The sequence below is a fragment of the Corylus avellana genome, chromosome ca6 (genome assembly GCF_901000735.1).
Source record: "Corylus avellana chromosome ca6, CavTom2PMs-1.0".
Lineage (NCBI taxonomy): Eukaryota > Viridiplantae > Streptophyta > Magnoliopsida > Fagales > Betulaceae > Corylus > Corylus avellana.
This window is the reverse complement of record NC_081546.1, coordinates 27,045,142-27,067,805: the sequence shown is the minus strand read 5'-3', so window position 1 is coordinate 27,067,805 and position 22,664 is coordinate 27,045,142. Positions and strand designations below refer to the sequence as shown.

The 22,664-nt window shown below is 32.8% G+C and overlaps 2 protein-coding genes across 2 annotated transcripts; both read left to right on the top strand.

Moving 5' to 3' along the window:
• Positions 1–3,579: 3,579 nt before the first annotated feature.
• LOC132185499 (disease resistance protein RPV1-like) lies at positions 3,580–12,307 on the top strand. The gene is made up of 3 exons (XM_059599265.1): positions 3,580–4,101; positions 7,011–8,115; positions 11,982–12,307. Exons 1-3 carry the CDS (start codon positions 3,590–3,592, stop codon positions 12,270–12,272), a joined length of 1,908 nt encoding a protein of 635 aa, XP_059455248.1. The 5' UTR covers positions 3,580–3,589; the 3' UTR covers positions 12,273–12,307.
• A 57-nt stretch (positions 12,308–12,364) lies between these two features.
• Positions 12,365–16,742, top strand: LOC132184536 (probable disease resistance protein RPP1). The gene is made up of 7 exons (XM_059598207.1): positions 12,365–13,675; positions 13,762–14,654; positions 14,971–15,043; positions 15,160–15,447; positions 15,615–15,931; positions 16,048–16,312; positions 16,399–16,742. Exons 1-2 carry the CDS (start codon positions 12,635–12,637, stop codon positions 14,452–14,454), a joined length of 1,734 nt encoding a protein of 577 aa, XP_059454190.1. The 5' UTR covers positions 12,365–12,634; the 3' UTR covers positions 14,455–14,654; positions 14,971–15,043; positions 15,160–15,447; positions 15,615–15,931; positions 16,048–16,312; positions 16,399–16,742.
• The last annotated feature ends 5,922 nt before the right edge of the window (positions 16,743–22,664 follow it).

The following is a 22,664-nucleotide window of genomic DNA, read 5'->3' as shown; positions in this document are numbered from 1 at the left end:
CCATCGTGGGTCTTTCCTTCTTTTCTTTTTTCTCTTTTGCAATTTCTCTTTTGCACGATACTCGCACAAAAAGTAAGAAATTAGTTAACATTTATACTCAGATGGTTTAGCACAATGATTTATATTCAATGTTTGATAATCAATATTGGACTTCTAATAAGTGTGAAATTCTTGATTGATAGTTAGGTTTTTGTATTGGCTAAATTCAGTGACAATATTCTAGAAGATCACATTCTAGTCTTCATGTCCAAATAGCATGTAACCATGCTCGGACAAGACTTCCAGAGAGCATTTTGAAGACTAGCATGTTCGGACAGCATGTAACTGTGTCCAGACATGACTTGTCGAGAGAATCACAAGATCCGACATGTCCGAACGGCTTGGCATGGTGTCCGGACAGGGTTTCCTGAGAGGAGTTGTGCTATGCGGCTGCGAAATTGAGGCAGCCTAGCATCGGCTAAATATTAAAAAAATAATAATAATAATAAAAAATTCTGTTATTTTTTTTGTTAGTTAAATTTCTATGAGCTAATATTTAAGTTCTAATGCTTGAAGGCTCAAAACTTGTTTTTGGATTCAAAACTAAAACTTAGGGGTGGAAGGTTAATCCTTTAAGGATGGTATCACCTAAAAGGGATTCAATCATCCTAAATTTGGTGCTAATATCTCAATTTTAGTGCTAATGCCTCAAATTTGTTCTTAATACCTCAAATTTGGATTCCCCTTGTAACATCTTTCTTCTTCATTTAAAAAAAAAAAAGGAGGAGAAATGGCTGACACTTAGCTAACAATTTTGGTAGTCGTAAATCTCTACTCTCCTGAGAGATATCATACTTTGGTATGTTTGGACATTGCGGCATTGTGTCTGGACATGTGGAACGAGCAAAGCACTCGTAACCTTAGTTGTGTCCGGACACACGTTAACCATGTCCAGGGGTGGACCCAGGAATTTTTTTCGGGGGGTCCCGTGTTATATATAAAATTCGAAATTTACCCTTAATTTCAAATAAAAAATAAAAAATATATATTATAAAAAATAAAAAATAAATCACAAGGTGGCCCAATGGTGGGCCACCTTGTGACCCTTTTCAAAATTGTTTTTTCTATAAAAAGAAAATTTAAGGGTAATTTTGTCTTTTTAGGGGTTTTAATGGCAAAAATTGAAAGAGAGAGTTAAATTGACTGCAATTGAAAGTTCAGAGGTCTAAATTGAGAGGTTTCAAAGTTTGAGGGGTATGTCAAATTGTGTGGTAGTTCACGAGTCTAAAGTGAAGTTTCTCCTAATTTTTAATTATGCGTATTATTTCATACACCTATTCAACCCCCCTTATAGGTGTGTTTGGAGTCTGATTATATTTTCTTTTCCTTTTTTGAACATTTTGAAACTTCATTCATTATAAAAAAAAAGTAATCTAGAGCTTGGAAACTCCAAACAAAACATGAGCGTTATGCTCTAAGTACTAAGAGCACGAAACTCTAAAAATACAACATCATGGATATCCTTTAGGATTTTTTCAATTCATACCTTATTCATGACCTGTTTGACAGCTGCTTTGGTGAGACCATGAGCCGCCCGAAAGTGCCTTAAACTGTTGAGCACCTCTTTGATGTCTTCAAGTCTGATTATATTTTCAGATATGCTTTGTTGTCCATAGAAACTTTTGCGACCAAACTTATTCTTAATGCCCACTTAATATGTAAACGAAAAAAGCAAATTATTGAAAGCAAATGTAGACATCAAAATTTTATTACAATTTAATAATGCTTCCCCTGAAGAAATATCATACAAAGTTTATGGTAATATTTTGATTCATTCTTTATTGAATTTGAAGTGGATTTCCTGTTTTGAAATGAAGTAATCTAAAAAATCATGAATAACCTTGGGCTTCGATGGAATAAAAATCCAAGATTCTATTCCTTCAGTTGGTTTTGGATTTCTTACAAATCAGTAGATATTTTTCCAATCCCAATATTATTTTCAAGTGATTGAGCAATATATGAAGATTAAATAGATTTTTTATTTATTTATTTATTCAAAAAAGGCAAGTAAAGAAGACTAATTGTAGTTATTCTAGCTGTGTCTGACTATAGTGGCAGCTGCCCCATCAGGACATGAGTGGGACTCAAGGCAGCTGCTTTAGTGACCCCATACTAGATAGAAAAATGCTCCATGCATTCCCATTCTCACATTCCCAATGCATACATTCTAACGTGACACAAAAAAATTATTATTAAATTTTGGATTGATTACTATTAAATTTTAAATTCAACAGAGAATTTTCATACCACCTTAGATTGTATGCATTCAGGAGGGTAGGGATGAGAATGCGTGTAACATTTTCCTCCTCAATAAGTTGGTCAATTTTGTTGTCAACATAAAGGTAATACATGTCAGTATCACGCCAATTAAAAAGGCTACGTCACAAATAAAATAAACGAGAAATATTATATTAAAAAAGTTAGTTTATATTAGTTAAATGAATTATCCACATTAAGTTGGTGAATTATAAAAGTATGGGTTAGGCGCTCATTCCCTCATGTGGTTTAATGGTTGTATTCTTTCCTACCTAAGCTTCAATTCGTATTGTAGATGGTACATTGCTTATGGCTCAAAAAGAAAATAGTATCTCCAGATGAAATCCATCCATAAAATTGACCGAAGTCTACGTCAATCTAATAAAAAATTGACATGTGAAGATGTGTAATATTAAAAATTAAAAAACACATTAAAAAAATAAAAATATATATAAATAACTAATATTAAAAATATTAAAAAAAAAAATTTTAAAAAAAAGAAGCAAAGGAGTGACCAAAAGAATAATAATAATAATAATAAAAAGGTTTAGGGTTTGCTTTTTGTGGTGGCTGGACCACCCCAAAATTGGACGTAGAAACCACCTCCAAGCTAAATGGGAGTGGCCGATCCAACCTCAATGCTCACAAGGGTGATTTTGGCCACACCTATTTTACTTTTTGGTGGTAGCCGAACCACCTTCAAAGTCCATGGAAGTGGCCGAGCCAGCTTGGTTGGCCATCGACCACCCCTTTTTTTATATCAATATTTTTATCTTGTTAAGTTTTTAATTATTTTAATATTTAAGTTTTTAATTATTTTAATTTAGATCGTGAAATAAATCCTCCTTAAATATGTAGTAGTGTTTTAATTGCTATTTGGTTAGACATGAGGTTTAATTGACATGCATACAACATGTTTGACACTTGGCATACATGTTCAAGTGCATGAGCCTTCTATAACGTCTCTGTAATTTTGTGCAATTTTATGAATCTACCAATCCAAAATCAGTTTTATACTAGTTTTCTTTATTGCATAATGCATACGACACCGTAAAAGAGAGTTGCGAAGAAGTTTCTCAACTAACGCGTTTTTCAAAAAGTAACGCTTACATTATTGAAAAGTTAAAATAATGCAACACGGCATTGGATTCTCCGACACAGCACTCAATAATTTCAACGCGGTAAGGAAGTTGCCAAGAAGTTGCTCAGCGGAAGGAACGGGACACTGGACTTCTTTATTTACTTGTAAATACCGTCCTTTCTCAACTCTGCAGTTATCACGCATACATAGAGAATGACTTCTTTGCAAGGAGCTTCTTCCTCCTCTTCGTCCCCTTCATCTCCTTCCACTAATCTACGTCCTTACGATGTATTTTTGAGTTTTAGAGGGGAAGATACCCGTACCAATTTTACTGCTTATCTATTCAAAGCTTTGTGTCAAAATGGAATCAACACCTTCAAAGATGATGAGCAGCTTAAAAGCGGGGAGGAAATTTCACCAACGCTTCTCAATGCCATTAAAGAGTCGAAGATTTCAATTATTATATTTTCTAAAAGTTATGCATCATCCAAATGGTGCTTGAACGAGCTAACGAAGATCCTTGAGTGTAAACAAATGAAAGGACAGCGAGTTTTACCTGTGTTTTACAGGGTAGATCCATCGGACGTACGGAATCAAACCAAAAGTTTTGGAGAAGCATTTAATGAACTTGAAGAAAAGTTCAAAGACGATAAAATAAAGGTGCAAACGTGGAAGACAGCCCTAACAAAAGTAGCCGATTTGTCGGGAGAGGTTCTGGGGAACAGGTATCCTAACACACTCTTGCGCCTTCCTTCCATCATAATATTATTATTATTATTATTTGTTGGGGAAGAGCTTTCATGCATGCAGTGGCGGATCTAGGAATTGGAGTTACCAGGGGCGTACAAAAATAATTTTTTTTTTTCTCTTTATGTATTATATTTTTTATAATACGATAAATACAATCAAAAAATAAATTATACCATAATATATGTATCACAAATCAAATCAAACTCATCAAATTACCCAACAAAAAAAATAAAATCAAAGTAACTATTAAAAATCTTCATCTAACGACGTCACAAACACATAATAATTTAAACTACTTACGAAATAAACTAAGCACAATTAAATGACTACTAGTGTCTAAGACAAATGAGTACTTTTAGTGGGCTATTAGCATACGGCTATTTCTTTTAGAAAAGTCTCAAATCTCAAAGCATAAATTACATTAGAGTCTAAGCCTACGTAAAAGAGACTAGAGTCTAAATTTAGCAAAAAAAAAACCACATTTATCTATAAATTATGACCAGAAACACTAAAAAAATTCATCCACTATCTTTTTTTTAATAATAAACTATTATCTACTCTCTCTCCACTAATAAAATATAACTTTATTCTCTCTCTTTAATAAAAAATAGCCTCATTTTTTCGCATAATAACATTTGAACGACAAAAAGAAGGCTAAGGGTGCCCCTAGTAATTTTTTTTTACCAGGGGCACCCTTAAAATTTTGATTGAAAATGCTTGTTGAATTTTAAAAAAAAAAATTTTACCAGGGGCGCCTGCCCCCAGGTCGCCCCTGTGTAAATCCGCCGCTGCATGCATGTGAACTATGAAGTAGACGCCTCAGTATTTTTATACTAAAACAGCCAATAAACTTACTTAAAAGCACTTTTTAATTGACCTCTTTAATAATTTTTGTTCAAGAGTTACATTCAACCGATATTTTTGTTTGTTTTTTTGTTTTTTGATTTAGACCTGGTCCTTGAAAATAAACATTTCATTTTTGTGCTGTATATAGTTTTGTACCACTAACTTTTCTTTATAGTCCTACTTGTTTAATGTTATTTTGATTTTTTTTTTTTCTGGTAATTTTTTATCTCATTAGGAAGAATTCTAAATTCATTAAAAGCTTCATATTTTTTAGAGAATAGTTTAAATACTTCCTTCAAACTACCACTAAATTAACATTGTTTCTCAAACATTTAATTGGGATAGTGTCCTCCTAAACTTCGAAAAAATTGTCAATGCCCAAGACCAACAAAAACAAAAAATGATCATAAAATTTTTTCAATAAGATAAAAATATTTCAATAAATTTGAAAAAAAAAAGAAAAAAAAAATTAATTTTTTTTATTTAAGAAGAAAAAAAAAGAGAGAAAAATAATGTAACATTTCCACCCTTAGACTTTTTAATTTTTGTTTTTTAAAGTCCACATATCTTCCTTAAGCTACCACTCAAATTACCCAATTAGCAATGTTCTCCCAAACTTTCAATTGTGACAATATTCATCCAAACTACTATAAATTGTCAATGTCCTCCAATAACGAAAACACCCTTAAAATAAATAAATAAAATTAAAAAAAAAACTAAAAAAACATTCTTAGAAAATAAAAATAAAAACCAGGGTGTTGAAATTTATTTATTTATTTTTTCGTTTTTTCTTAAAAAAAAGATAATTTTGTTTTTTTTTTTTTTTTTTTTTTTTTTAATTTTTCGAATTTACTAGAGTATTTTTGTCTTATTGAAAAAAAAAAAAATTAGGATCATTTTTGTCTTTAATTTTACTGACCTTAGAGTGATAGTGTCAATATTTTGATAGTTTAGGGGGATGTTATGCCAATTAAAATTTTGAGAGGGCCATTGTCAATTAGATAGGAATTTGATGAGGTATGTGGACTTTATACATTTTTTTTTTAAAAAAAAAAAATTATTTTACTAAGGGTATTTTTGTCATTGGGACAATGTAATAATTTTTGGTTGTTTGGAGAGAGAGAAGAGAGAGAAAGAAGGAGGGGGGTACATTATATAAATTGAAATTTTGAGAGGGATATTATTAATTGAGAGGTCGGCTGAAAGGCTATGTGACCTTTCCTTTTTTTTAAGATCATACTTTGAAAATTATTCATTTCTTCATCAAATACTTTTTTAACTAATAAAGAAAGGAAATTAGTGCCTCAAATGACAACGCTTTTTGGAGAAGTTTTTGAACACACACACACACACACACACACACACACACATATATATATATATATATATATATATATTGCCAATCAACTTCAAACACAAAACACCTCAAATTACTCAAATTAAATTCACCTTTATGTTATATCAAAACATTTTTTCAACCAAATATCAAGAAAAAAAAAAAAAAATCAACCCTAGAAAGAAAAGATCCTCTGAAAAATGTTATCAAACTGGCACCTATTTTTAATACGATGTATTTTGACAAATTTTGTGGAAGTTTACTTCTTAATGAAAGTTGCGGTAAATCTCTCTTCAATGCAACAAAATAAATAAAAAAAATAAGCCATTGAATTCTAGAGTATTTTAGATGTATATGGTTTAATTTTAAATTGGTTTTTAGTATCAACTGGTTTTAGAGTACAAATGCAAAAGATACTATCGGTAACTTTCAACATCGGTTGGGAATGAAACAAAAGAAAAAAAAAAGTATAATAATACAGATAAAGACTATAAAAAATATTAGTCTAATAAGGGGAGGACTTGTACCGTACTAGTAGAAGGATTGGCATATAGGGAGGGGAAGATTATCCATCATAATTCATAGCCAACCATTGTCATTGGTTATGGAAAAGAAAAGAAATCATTGAAACTAGAACATATTCCTATTCTTTTAAATGTGAAAGTCACTCATTATATGTTTTCTTATCTTTTGTATTGGTAGGAATGAACCTGAACTTATTGATGACATCATTAAATGGGTGAATTCAATATTAGTAAAAAATCCATGCTTCCAAGTTGCCATCTATCCGGTTGGAATAGAGTCCCGTGTAGAAGCTGTGAAGTCGCATTTAGATATAGAGAAGAATGACATTACATGCATGGTAGGCATCTTTGGAATTGGTGGAATCGGTAAAACAACTATAGCAAAAGCCATCTACAACTCGATTGCTTCTCAATTTGAAGGTGGCAGTTGTTTTCTTGAAAACATTAGAGATAAAGCCGACCAAAAGGATGGTTTGGTTCGTTTGCAAGATGAACTTCTTTCTAACATCCTAGGAGAATCAATTTCAATGGTTGAGAATATTGATCAAAGAATTACTTTGATAAAACAGAGGCTTTGCAATTTAAGGATATTTCTAGTTCTTGATGATGTGGATCAGCCAAACCAATTAGAAAAACTAGCTGGAAAAGGAGATTGGTTTGGTTTAGGAAGTAGAATCATCATAACAACAAGAGATAAACATTTACTTACAGTACATGGAGTTGATTCAACATACCAAATGAATAAGTTGGATGACAACGAAGATCTTGAACTCTTTAGTTTTCATGCCTCCATCAAAGATAAATCTAATGATGATTATGTGGAAGTCACAAAAAATGCACTACGTTATGCCGGTGGATTGCCACTAGCTTTAATAGTGGTAGGCTCGGCTCTGAAAGGTAGAGATATACCTTATTGGAAAAGTAAATTGGATGAGTACAAAAAAATTCCTCCCAATGATATTCAAAAAAAACTTCAAATAAGTTATGATGGATTGTGTCGTAATGCACAGGATATTTTCCTTCATATCGCTTGTTTCTTCAAAGGAGAGAATGTAAAATATGTCAAAAAAATACTAGATAGTTGTGGTTTTTACCCGGATAGTGGCATCAAAGAGCTAGAGGATAAGTGTCTCATAACTCAATCTTGTGGATCATTGATGATACATGGCTTGGTGCAAGAAATGGGTAGAGAAATTGTTCGACAAGTTTCACCCTACAATCCTGGCAGGCGCACTAGATTGTGGTTTCATGAAGAGGTTCGTGATGTCCTAGAAGATAATACGGTAAGAAATATGTTAAAAATCCCTTTTAATTCTACATTTGATTCTTTTTCATCATGAGTTAAGCTTACTAGTAAAATATTGAACCTTTTTTTTTGCATAAAGAAAAGGCTGAAAAGCTACATTCAAACATATGTACGTGGATACATAAATGTTACGGAAAAGAATTAATTAAGTAGAATGAATATAATTTTAGAGGGAAAATGCGGCATCGATTTCTCTATTTAACTTAGGGAGCTAGATTTCCCCAATTTTCTCTACTAAGTATATAGAAATGACTTCTTCCATGGCCTTCCAAGGAGCCTTTTCCTTTTCCTCACCCTTTTCTTCCATCCATCGTTGCAGCCAGAAAAGAAGTGGTTTGTGTGGGTGCCATTTGGGGAATGATAAAATTTTCTTTCAAACTGGGTTGAAAAAATTTTCTTCAATCTAGTTTATAAAAGTGACATGTGTCCTTTAAACATGTGAAATGCACATATTTTTTTAATAGTAGGGACAAAGTTGTAATAAATTTTAGAAAAAATTACAGTTTACCCTCCTAAAGGTGACAGCGTTTTTCAATTCAAATATCAAAGTTTCAATTTTTACAATCCCCCCCCCCCCCAAAGTTCCAATTTTTTTGCAATTTGACCAATTGTATCCAAAACTTTCCATATTGCCCATAATTTTTAATTTTTAATTTTTTTATTAAAAATTAAAAAAAAATTCGGATTCACCCCTTTGGCCATTTGGCCATTTTGCACCCCCAAATTTTTTTTTTTTTTTTTTTTTTTTTTTTTTTAATAAAAAATAAAAATTAGGGGCAATATGGAAATTTTGGGATAATATTGGTCGAATTGAAAAAAATTGGAACTTTGTGGAGGTGTATTGCAAAAATTGAAACTTTGGTGTTCGAATTGAAAAACGCTGTCAACTTTGGGAGGGTAAACTGTAATTTTTCTTAAATTTTATTAAAAACTCATGTGCATCTCACATATTATTGAAAAAAAAGACACATATCACTTTTGATAACTAGGTTGAAGGAAATTTCTCAAACCCAGTTTGGAGGATAACTTTGTCCTTTGGGGAATGGGTACTCTAAATATCATCCTTATGTGCATGATATTTATTTTCAGTCTTGGACTAGAGAGTAGAAACAAATATAGGGGAAAAGCTGCCTAAATTTGTTTACTCTAATTATAATACATCATTATACCATTTTCATTCATGTGAAGTACACGTGAAGTAATTTTCACATTTAAAATTGGGCGAGTAATTGAACTTAAAAGTACTTTTAACTTTGTTTACTAGTTTTTTGGTTTAGATAATATAATTTGCCTAAATATTCATGTCCTAATTATTTGAATGAACTTTTCATTTGTCTCCTGTATGTCCTCCACCTCCATCGATATCTTAGACCACTAAAGTTAAACCTTAGTTCTTTCTGCATTGTTTTTTTTTTCTTTTTTTCCTTTTATCAATATTGCATGTTTTGTTTCCCGGTCATTTGTTTTTTGGATAAAGCCAAAAACTATTTCGAAATGTTTACTCATGGTGGGATTAATTTCTTGCAAGTAATAGTTGCATTATGAAAGTGTTTATTTTATTTTATTATTATTTTTGAATGGTTGTATTTTGGGGCATCACAAGTTGCCCCATTGAAATAAGATTCTTCTTTAATTCTAGAACATGCTTGACCTTCTGCAACTTCCATACTGAGTCACTATGACATCTAATGCGAACATCTCCTATGCCCACAATATCTAGCACTGAGCCTTTAGTCAAATACACTTTCTCGAAATCTCAACCAACATAGTTCTCGAGAATTTTACAGATCGCTATCATATGAAATGATGCTCCTAAGTCCAAGACCTAAGAATCACGAGGACTGTCGACTGTAAGAAGTAGGGCATCCTACACTTCTTCAATCACGACATTTGCACAGTCATTCTCTATCTTCTTCCTAAGCTCCCTACAACTCTTCTTATAGTGGCCAGTTTTGCCACAGTTCCAGTATTCGGGTTGTTGTCCAAATTTGGATTTGCTTTTCACTTTCCTGAAAGTTTGACTTGTCCTCTACCCTGAGTCTCGAGGTTTAAACTAGCACACAAGAGGCTTCACCCACATCTCTTCTGGGAACCTCTTCACTGAGAATCAACTCCCAAATATCCTCACACTTGAGTTTACTCTTCCCTGCAAAATTGCTCACTGTCATTCTCATGGCTTCCCAACTGTTTGGCAAAGATGCCAAGACAATCAACACACGTATTTCATTATCAATATCAATCTCTACCGAAGATAATTGATTTGTGATTGTGTTGAACTCGTTGAGATGCTGCGCTACTAGAGTACCTTTCGTCATCTTCAAATTGAACAATTTATTCATTAGATGCACCTTGTTGTTAGTAGACAATTTTTCACACATACTCTTTCACAACATTGTGTGCAACTAATCTTGACAGTGTTAACCGGATAACTCACAGCACACGTCAATCAAGCAGGGCTCATTGATCATCATCCATGCTGTTAGGTTGTTCCTCATGAGAGGCTGATGTAGTTTTCTCCCATACAAATAATCTTCAATCTGCATATTCCAATATTCGAAATTTGTGCCGTCGAACAGTTTGATAATTTTTCAAAGTGAAACTCAATACTTACAAGTGCACTTACAACATGTATTCACTAACTTTTTCTTTTTGCTTCTACAAGCATTTGACATTATTCCTTATCTTATGTTGCACAAATTTAATGGTCTGATTTTATTTTTCTCATCTTCTTAACTTATCACAAAAAAATTAAAATTCAATGAAACTTTCATATTAAGTTATTTTGAAAGTTAGTGGTTTTAATATAGTGTTAACTTTATATATATTATGATACTTCTTAATACCTTAGGTTGTTGTAAATTGATTTTTTTTTTTTTTTTTGAAAAAAGGTTGTTGTAAATTTCTCTTGAATACAAAAAGGTAATATATTAAATGCTAGGATTTTAGAAGTGTATGGTACAGTATTATTATTTCAAATATAGGCATAGTTTTTATGAGTATCTTGACTTTTCTTTTATGAACAAATACGAGTAAAATGTAAATATATATAAGAAAAACAAATTAATTTTGAGAATGTGATGATCACTCACTTTAGGACATTCCAATAATAACAAATAACCCATTTTGAGAATCTAACAAAGAAAAGCAATATACAAAGGCAAACAGATTAAATTTGTTTCTTTTTTACAAAGTAATGAAGATACACGCCCGCATATATTATCAAGACTAGAATTCTATATTATGTTTATTAATCAGTTTTTAGGTTTTTTATTTTTTTTAATTTAATTTTGGTTTGAATAAATGTTTTGATGCGATATAAATGTGAAAGATTGATTTTATATGTGCTTTTTGGTGGGGTCTTCATTTGAGAAATGTTTACTATAGCCTATAGGGTACACCTACTTATTTTGGGAGAATCAAACAAATGTAAAGCTCTATTTTAAAAGTTAAAAAATTAAAAAGGGAGAAAAGGTAAGGGTAGCAGCTCGGCCACCCTGACTTGATTTGGGTGGCTGCACGGGCATCTTAACCACCACACCCTCTTCCATTTAGGTTGGCCACACGAACACCCCCCCCTTTTTTTTTTTGAAAAAAGTTGAATAATAAGTTAACTTTGACCTACACAAAAGTTAGAAACCTTTTCTGTCAAAATATTCCTTCAACAAGTGAATAATAGAAATTTATAAAAATTTATGTGTTTTGAGGAGTGTTTTGTGCTTTTAAGTTATTTCTTAATGTATTTCTTGAGAAAATAAGATCAAAAATTTAATGAACATGGCCATAGTTCTTGCAAGTTTATATTACAATTTTGATGGTACACATAGTTATACATTGTCTTACCAGGGAACAAATAGTGTTGAGGGCATATTGATAGATTTGCCTGGAGAAGACTTGACACACTTGAGTTCCAATGCCTTCATGGAGATGAAACGCCTCAGATTGTTTATAAGCCATAATGCACGCTTATCTGAAGAGCTTAATTTTTCCTCTAATCAATTAAGATTGCTTTATTGGCCTGAATATCCTGGGGAGTCTTTGCCATCCAATTTTTGTGGGAGGAAGCTTGCTGTTTTAAGAATGCCTAAAAGTCTCCTCAAGGGATTAGAGGGAGTTGAGGTACAATTATTGTTTTGAATATTACTTTGTTTAAATGTTTTTGTAATCTTCATTCGAACTAATTTATTTCCTTTTTTTTTTCTTTTTTTTTTGACAGGTTTTCCAAAATTTGACAATTATGAATTTCACTAATTGTGAATTCCTAAAAAAAATCCCTAATGTTTCAAAGATTCCAAATTTAACAACATTGATTCTTAATGGTTGTGCACATTTAGTTGAGGTTCATCATTCTGTTGGATTCCTTAATAATCTCGTTGATTTGAGTCTTGAAAATTGCTATAGGCTTAGGAGTTTTCCGAGAAAGCTCAAGTTGAGAAATCTAGAATCTCGTCCTTTGCGGTTGCTCAGAGCTCAAAAACTTTCCTGAAATTGAGTGTCAAATGAAATATTTAAAGTATGTCGACTATCAAAATACGGGTATAGAGAAACTGCCTTCATCCATTGGGCACTTCATTGGGGTTAAAGAATTATATCTAGCTGGTTGCAAAAACCTTAAGAATCTCCCGGATAGCATTTATCAGTTACAACAGTTAGAGCGTCTCAATCTCAAGAATTGTACTGGTATAAAAAGGTTGCCTTCATCCATTAGGTACCTTGTTAAGGTTAAAACATTAGATCTAAGCGGTTGCACAAACCTCATGAATCTTCCAAATAGCATTTATCAGTTGCAAGATTTAGAGGAACTTGATCTTCAAGGTTGTTCAAAAGTTGTTAAGTTTCCAGATAACAGGCAAACCATGCCCTCTATTACATCCACAGGGGAATCTGAAATTTCATACGGTACAGAATTAGTCCACCATCGTAACGATGGTTGTTCCTCGACAACATTTCCAAAACTTCTACGATTGGATCTTAGTAATTGTTCCTTATTAGAATCAAATTTTTTTAGTACATTTGATTGTGGCTCCATGTTGAACCGTTTGGATCTATCAGAGAGTGATATTGTTATCCTTCCTCTATGCATCAGAAGATTTTGTGGATTGAAGTACCTTTATTTGAATGAATGCAAGCAACTTCAAAAAATTCTAGGACTTCCACCAAATGTAGTAGAAGTGCGTGCTCGGGGGTGTGTGTCATTGGCAATACTCTTAGAAGAACCTAGAAAATCTGTTGTAACAGAATCAGAAGATTGCCCTATGAGTTTGGAATATCTAGATCTATCAAGTAGCGCTATTGTTAGCCTTCCTACATGGTTCAATAAATTTGTTGGATTGGAGCGCCTTACCTTGGAAGATTGCAAGCAGCTTCGAGAAATTTCAGAACTTCCACAAAATATAAGAGCTGTTTATGCGCGTGGATGCATGTCATTGGAAAGATTTCAATTGAATATATACCCAAGGCTTGGATGGGTTGACTTGTCCAATTGTCAAAAATTGTGTGAAAGTATGGGGAATGATCTGCAAACTCGTTTATTGAGTGAGGTACCTCTCTTTCACATATATACTTGTTTGTGTGTGTCTTGATTTGTAGGTCTTATCACTGAAAACTGGTCATATTTGTGTAACAGGGACATCCTGAGGACCATAAATTTGTTTACATGTGTCCAGGAAATAAGATTCCAAATTGGTTCATCCATTGTGAAGAGGTTTTAAATAGTAATTCATTTGAAATAGATATTGATGTGCTTGCAGATTTGGATGGGGAGATCATAAGAATTGCTTTCTGTGTTGTTATTGGAACAAAGGCAAGACAAGATGAAGATACTTCTACTAAAATGACAGAGAGTGAACAACATGAAGATGCAGATAGTTTTTCTAAAATAACAGAGGGTGGACAAGATGAAGATGAAGATACTTTTTCTGAAATAACGGAGAGTGGACAAGATGAAGATGAAGATACTTTTTATGAAACAACAGAGGGTGGACAAGATGAAGATGAAGATACATTTTATGAAAAAACAGAGGGTGGACAAGATGAAGATGTTTTTTATCAAACAACAGAGAGTGGACAAGATGAAGATGAAGATACATTTGCAATTGTCTTTGAAGTCATCAATAATGGTGTAAAAATCTATTCTTTCGTGGAGGATGACATCCCTGGTCAATTTCACTCAGATCATGTATGGTTGCATTGCAATGTTCCAGAATCTTTTAAGCTAAAGGGGGATAATCTTCAAGTTAAATTTAAGCTAAGTTCAATGTCACTGTCCTTTAAAAGTTGTGGATTCCATTGGCATAAAGGATTGAAGAGAACGGGCTAGATTGAATTGATGGTGTTCAACTTTCTAAGAGACCATGATGATGATTATGGCAACTTGGAATCCAATTGGTACCCCCATAATGCTGGTTAATTTTGTTTTGGGTTCATTGTTGAATGTGGTGGCTACAGAGGTCTGTTAACAGATGCTCCAGCATTTGCTTAATAATGCTTCCCCTGCAGACATATAATGCAAAGTTTATGGTACTATTTTGATTCATTCTTAGTTGAGCTTGAAGTGACTTTCCTGTTTTGAAATGAAATAATCTAAAATCATGAATAACCTTTGGTTTCTATGAAATAAAAATCCAAGAATCTATTCTTTTAGTTGGTTTTGGATTTCTTACAAATCAGTAGATATTTTTCCAACCCCAATATTATTTTCAAGTGATCATGAGCAATATGTGAAGATTAGATCAACATGTGTAAACTTCGGTTTCTATATTCTTTCATTCACTCCCTTATGTAATCTCTTTCTCTTTCTTTTTCAATGCTTCTTTCTATGGCACACATAATGTAGGGACATTGGATAAGAGCAACAAATTTGGGGGCTTCTTCTTAGGCATCACCGGAAAATAAGTCCACCTATCCAAGTATGGCATCCAAAATATGGTTCAATATAAACCATTGTTGATTTATTCTTTTTATTAGACTGTTCTTTGGTTTTAGCTCTTGCTGATAGACATGTACAATGTTACTTCCACTGCAGTATGAAGTTACCCTGCTGGCTGAATTGTGTTGTGTGGAGTTCATGCTAGGTGGTTTCATTGTGGGAATACTACAATATAGGAGTGTTTTTGGTAAAGATTATGAAGAGGAATTTCAATAGCAGAATTGAGAAGCACCCAAGCAAGCGCCATTATCTCTTGCTTTTACTGGCTATTGCTCAGAAGTCAGATCCCATTACTGTTTTGGCTAGACAATGTTGGTGTTTAAAGTCATGCTTATGGAGTTGTGAGGATGAGGAATTCTTTTGATTTTCTAAGATAATACCATGGTAAAATCCTTAAAATTTGAGCAATTAAATATTTATTGTTCTGTTACCTTAATAGTTAACACTTGAGAGATCCTCAATTTTTTTAATTTATTTATTTATTTTTCAAGTTGGTGTTATCTCATTATAAATCTATTTAAAGATTGTTATAGTGTTAATAAATTATGCAGAGAAGTTTATTTTCTAAACTCTTGGTTTGAAGGAGGCCTACATTCTATCGAAAAACCTACCCTATTTGATATTCAGGTTCGTAACAACTTGGTATCAGAGCTAATAATGGCTTCATCGTCTTTCAATTCCGAACAGAAGCTTGAGCATTTGGAGGCGAAGTTGTATTCTGCAGTGGGTGACATACAGAAGTTATTTGCAGCCATGAACTCACCATTTGATCAGCTGATGGAGCTGGGGAGGAAAAGAAACCTGTGAAGCAAGCCAAGCCCAAGCCTGCGGCTGCAAGACCAAAAAAAAAAAAAAAAAGTGCTCACAGGTATTGGAATTTTCATAGTAGAAACGCATATATGAAATGATTTTTGAATTTTTCTCTAAATATAACATTAAAAATATCAAAATTACAATTTTGCCCTTATTGGATGAATGATTTAGATTTTCAGATTGGTCAAAGGGTAACGAGCCTAAACAGAGGACAGGAAATGCTACTCACAAGAAAGAGCTTTATCTTCAATAGCCGGACTTCTTATCCGTTTGTGAGGAGAAATGTCAGAAAATTTGGAATCTCAATGGCTAAGAAGAAAGACTTGTCTGATAATTCCAGAACCAAGCAAGAAACCATTTTCCCACTGAAAATCTCCACCCCAATTCTTGCTCGCTCTGCTGTGGCCCTGCTTGGGCTGGGACTCATTGATGCTGGGTATGTTTTTTTGTCTGTTTTCTTTGATATTTTTTCACCAGAAACTTGAATCTATGTTCCTCATGAAGAAAGATTTCAATGTTCAGGTACAGTGGAGACTGGTCAAGGATTGGAGTGATATCAAAGGAGACTGAGGACTTGCTAAAGCTTGCAGCTTTTGCAGTTGCTCCTTTGTGTATCTTTCTCATTTTTTCTTTCTCCAGGGAACCAGAAGCTTCATTTTTTTTTTTTTTTTTATTGAGATTTGTGTGATTTTGAATGGGAAATGCAAATGATTTCGTGGGTGTCAATTTTTTCTTTATTTCCTTGTGTTTACTGTTTAGTTCAAGTTATTAACAGCAAATGATAGTTGTTTTTGTCAAGTGAATCCTTAAGTCTTGCGTTGAGTGATAATGTTGTAATTTGAAGGTTTAATTATTTTATTTATGTTTTAATATTTCTTTTTATATTCAAGTTCAGTTCAAACTCTTTATTGCAATATTTAATTAAAATAGAAGTTTAATTTTTAACTTTTGGATCAGATGTTTTTAAATTTTCTAAAATGTGTGATTCTCATATTTTAAAATATTCTAAGTCATTCATTACATCTAACGGCTCAAATAAATGTAGAGTTTTATTTGTTTTTACAAGTAATTTGAGATTTTCGGTAACACATAAATATATGTACTTGTTTAGGCTGTTAGAAGTAATAAAGGGCTTTGATTTTAAAATTTAAGAATCTCATATTTTTATAATTTTTTACCCATTTTTTGTCCATTTTCATAGGAGATGAGCAAATTCTGTATTGAATATGTGTGACTATATGTAGGTCTCACATATTCAATGATAAATTTGCAATAAAAAAAAAAAAGCGGGGGAGGGGGGAGTAAATGAGTAAAAGATGAATGTGTAACATTTTTCTTAATTGAAATAAGAGATGAATGGCGAAAACAAAATTTAAACTCAAGACATCTGCTCTATTATATTGTTAAATTATCATTTATTTAAAAAATTTAAGTGATAAAAATGAATAAATTTATTCGTTTCATTTATATTCTAACTGAATATTGTCATATGCAAATTTTATTAAGATTAACCGGACATGGGCATGTATTTCGAGTCCCACATAAGTAAAGGATAAATATTGGAATAAAGACAAAGGCTTCTTCAATGAAAACTGTTGAACTAGTGGGCCATTATTTGGATAATGAATGAGAAGAACAGATTACAATAACCTTACATTGTGTGGCCCAATTGCAGTGGATAAACTTGTGAAGTGATTGAAGTGTTGTACTTTTTTTTGACTGCTTGCTTAAAATCACTCCATAAAATATTCGTGATAAAAAGGTTAATAAATTTTAATTAACTCACTCAACCACTTGTATTAATTTTTTTGATTTGATTATTTCATGAATTATTGGATTTTCATATATGAGGAGTATAACTAATTTTCGCCTAGTATAAACGTTAGATCAATATAACTAATTGTTCTGCTTCTCACATGTTCAAATGACACACGATAATTTTTTATAAACTAGATTAGAAAAAATTCTTCAGACTCAATTTACAGGAAAATTATGTCCGAACTAGGGATAGCAATTTGTATTTACGTGTCCATAAACTGCTCGGGAATATGGAAAATGAAGTGGAAATTTTTTTTATCTGTTAAAGGTACTTGTCTTTCTGTGACATAGGTATTTATTTGTGCTTTTGTAGTTTGTATTGCTGAAAGTTTATAATATCCGTGCAACAGGGGAATCTTGAAGACTATATATTATATTTTCGGAAAATAAGATTCCAAACTGATTCAGTCATCAAATACAGACTTCAAGCAGTGACATATGTGAAATAGATATTACCGAGGCTTCGTGTTTGGATAAGGAGATCACAGGTATAGTTCTCGGTGATGTTATTGGAATAAATGATGAACCTCAAATACCCCTTCCAATTCTTTGTGAGGTTGACATCATCAATGGATTGTCAAGGCATTCTGAAGTCAAAAAATTATATTTGTCAGACTCGGATCATTTATGGCTCCAGTACCACATTCCAAAACTTAATGAGCTAAACGGGGACAATGTGCGAGTTAAGTTCCAAATTTGGCAATCTACAGGTTTGGCGTTCTTCAAAAGTTGCGGAGTATACGCATGTATAAAGAGAAAGCCATAGATCAGATGCTGAATCCTCAGGTTCAAGGTGTGCTCCTTAAGGATGGTGATGACCATGTGGATGTACCAGCTATTGAAAATTCAGTACCTTTAATGGATGGTATTCAAGTTACCGAGAGACACCATGAGGACCACAGCTCTGATGATCACTTGGAAAACAATTATTGCCCAAGTCAAAAGAGGCACTGTGGAGACTTTGGCATCGGATTGTCGGGGACAGACAATATCCAAGAGCATCGGTCAAAGGAAAAAATCATGAGAAAAGACAAAGAACGGGTAAAGGCTCGTCCACTTCGCTCGAGCTGTCATGGTTGTCGTGGGGTTAGTATTGGGGTTGGGATTGGTGTCAGGTTCAATATTTTCCGACGAAGAAGGAGAACACAACGGGAAGGAATGAAGTCCATGTTATGCGTGCCTTGTATTTCACCAAGAAAGTCATGGTGGGCCCGAACTTTTGGTGTCATTCTCCTGGTTGGAGTTGGAATGCTAGTCCCACGCGTATTGGGATTTCTCTTGGCTCTTGGAGATTTCTCCGATAGGTGCTGTATTGGCTCTTTGACACCCACCTAATGCCTTATAAAAGGACTTGGTTTTAGTCCTTTGCAAAGAGAGAAAAGGCAGCAAAGCCACGTAGCCGCTGTGTGCCGCATGAGCACTTAAAAGAAAAGGTTTTTTTGTTTTTTTTTCTTTGTCGAATAATTCATTTAGAGAGTGAGAATTTGGTGTATTAAAACTTTTGAGTTCTTAGTGTTTTTCTTTTTCTTGTACTCATCTTTTGATAGTAAATTTTTTTTCGAATTATTTTCCCCAATAAATATATATTTATTAAGTCAAACCACTTAAATTTTTGTATCATATATGATTACCTAATATTTATTATTTTACCTTTTCTTTTTTTTCTTTTTTTCTTTTTTTTTGCATCTCAGGGTAATAGGATCCGAGGAATCCTCTAGTGGAGTTCATGGGAAATTGAAAAAAAAAGGTAGGCTTTATTGTTCTGTCCTGTGGTTCTTTGTTGAAATCCAATAATCTGTTTGGCACGTGTCTTCGAATGGGTGTTTGTTTTGTGGGTTTATGAAGTTATTGGGTTATTGTAATTTGTGTGGGCTAACTGTCTGAACGTTGGCCCAGTTCTTGGCTTCTATTTAACAGTCCAATTTTCGAAAAGGGTCTACAATTTTAAATAAATTGTGAATTCTCAAATTATAGAATTTGGACCATTTATAAGCAAACTTGTGAAAAATGCAAAAATAACAAGTCCAAAACTAAGAGATTGCAGGAAAAACTCTATAAAAAGGCCCAAAAAGCCTAAAGACCAACCCCATTTTGCTCGCACCCAGCATCTTAATTAGCGAGAAAGAGAGATCTAAAATGGGGGATCTTTTTTGAAGACTTGATTCAAGAAGAGAAAAGTTCAACTCAATGGTAAAAACACTAAACTCTAGCCTTTGTTTTCATGATAATTACCTATGTATTTATGTTTTGCTAAGGTTGGGTTTTATATTTATTTGAGTGTCTTTAGAAGATATGATGTTGCAGACCAAGTTAAAAGAGAGAGTACTTTTCTCAAGGAAAGCCCCAAAATTTGTGAACAATATAAGAGTTGGCTTAATTAATATATAGATTGACCTTGGTAGTGTGAATAAGGACCTTAGAACTACTTTGAAAACTCTTGGTTGAAATAAATGGGAAGGAGAAGTGAAAAGTTGACAATTCACTTCAAACTCATGAAATGGAGCACTTAAACAAAAAATATTTCATTGCAGCTTGGAAGGTACTGTTAAAGAGTTGAAACAACAAACAGAAGGGAAAGGAGACATACAAAAGAGTAATCTTTTGACTTTCAAAATGTTTGGTCAACTTTTTTTCTTACAAAATAGTTATCTTTTGACTACTTTTTGTTTTTGTTTTTGTTTTTTTTTTTTTTTTCAAATTTATAAGAATACTTTTGTCTTATTGAAATTTGTTTAAGGTCATTTGCATATTTTTGTTGGCCTTGAGGTGAACATTGACATTTTTTTGATAGTTTAATATGACATCGACACAATTGGTGATTGGGAAGATGACATTGAGAATGAAGTGGTAGTTTTAGGGCAATATATATGTTTACTCTAAGTACAATTTGACTATTATTTTTGAATTATAATGCAGATTGTGTGGTTAACACTTTCATTTTAGAATTATAATGCACATCGTGTGGTTTACTCTAATTACAATTTGACTATTGCTCATAAATGGGAGTCCCTCTCTCCGTCTTTCTATATAAGTGGGGTTTTGTCCCACATTGCTATTCTCTAACATAATGAAATGTTTTTTCTTTATAAAAATTGGATACATAGCATTACTCTTCACCATGTCATCAACCCACCACCCAAAAAAAAAAACAAAAAACCTTTATAAGGTGTCGGCCTCAATAAGGTAGTGGCCTTTTAAATTGTTGTGGCTTTGTCTCACTAGACAACAAGGTTGTTAGCTACTTTGACCATGAATCATGCGAAGAGAGGAGTTGATATGGAGGCTTGATGGTTTCCATCTACCATATGAATATGGACGCATGGACCATATTCATGGTAATTTTGATATCCCAATGATTTATTTGGTACAAGTGTAAATCCTATGCTTCAAATCACTCATTTTCACCTACCAAGTGAATATTCATTAACCCAATTTGAAGTAATTTGTCATTTATTACCAGACTTCAAAAGTTGAATATTCATGTAATGGTGCCCAATAATGAGCGTTGTAACAAAAATATATTAATAATGAGTGTGAACATGTAGATTAGGGATTTTTTTAATTCATATTATATATATATAGGATCAAGGAGAACAAAGCCCAGCTTCGTCCTCCTCTTCAACAAACCAAGTACAGTCTCTTTACCAAGAAGTCCAAGACCCTTACAATCTTGGTGAAGATTGAAGTTTGAAAAGCCCAAATACAGCAAGCACTATTCGTCACTGTTTTGGCGGTCATTACTGTTCAGCACTGTTCATGTTGGCCAGAACTGTACAATACTATTCGTCACTGTTTATCCTAACAAGTCACTGTTCATCTATAGTGTTCAACTTTTTATCTTTCTTTTTATAGCATCCTTCGCTCATGTATTAGCAATTCGGTTCTTCTGGATTTCAGAACACTTTTTTCTCTTCTCTCTCTGATCATCAGTGAAATCTTACAATATGAATATCATAATTTCATCCATGTATTACAGAATGTTTCATTCAATGAAAGCTTCTTCGAGCTAATTTTACAGCATCATTTTTTCGTAAGTACTTATTTTCATATATCCTATTTTCATTATGTATATTCTTGAATTTATGGTTCCAATTGAAGTATCTTCAACATTTCATATTCATATTTATATTTATATCCTTGATATATATATATCTCACGGTGATCAATATGTCATCATATCATTTAAATTTTTTAAATAATGTGAATATATATAATACAACAAAATAAAAGTTGGATCATGAAATAAATTATTTTCATTTCATTTGAATATCTAGTAGAGTTTTAATTGTTATTTGGTTAGAAATGAGGTTTAATATTTGATGAGAGCAGCTTCCATGAGTTTGTGACACAAACTCATCATTTTGTACCATCCAATGAGAGATTTACACCTTAAATTAGTACAACTTTAGAAAAAGACAAAACAAACACACTAGATTACATTCACATAAGGTGAAATTTTTTAATTTCTAGTAAATTTTGATGTGATTTGATATATTTACTTTCTTTTCTTAAGTAGTTATACTAAGTTAAGGGGTTAATCTATTACTGAAGGGCATGCACAAAATAACGAATTTATGCTAGAACCACGTAGAAATTATTCTCTTAATTGACATGTATTGGTTGACATACTTGTTCAAGTGCACCAGGCTTGCTGTATTTTGAGCAATTTTATGAATTTACCATCCAAAATCAGTCTCCTTCAATGCATAATGCATACGACGCCGTAAAAGAGTTGCCAAGAAGTTTCTCAATCTTTTTTTGATTCTTTTGACCAACGCGTAGTTATATATATGATGATGCAACGCGGCATAGGTTTTGCCAGGAAGTGGCCCATTTTACATCCGCGTGTGGAAAATGGACTTCTCTATTCAACTTTAAAAAGAGTCCATATTTCTGAATTCTTCACCTATCTTCAATATTTATTCCATGGCCTTCTAGGGAGCCTCCTCTTCTTACTCTTCCACCCATCC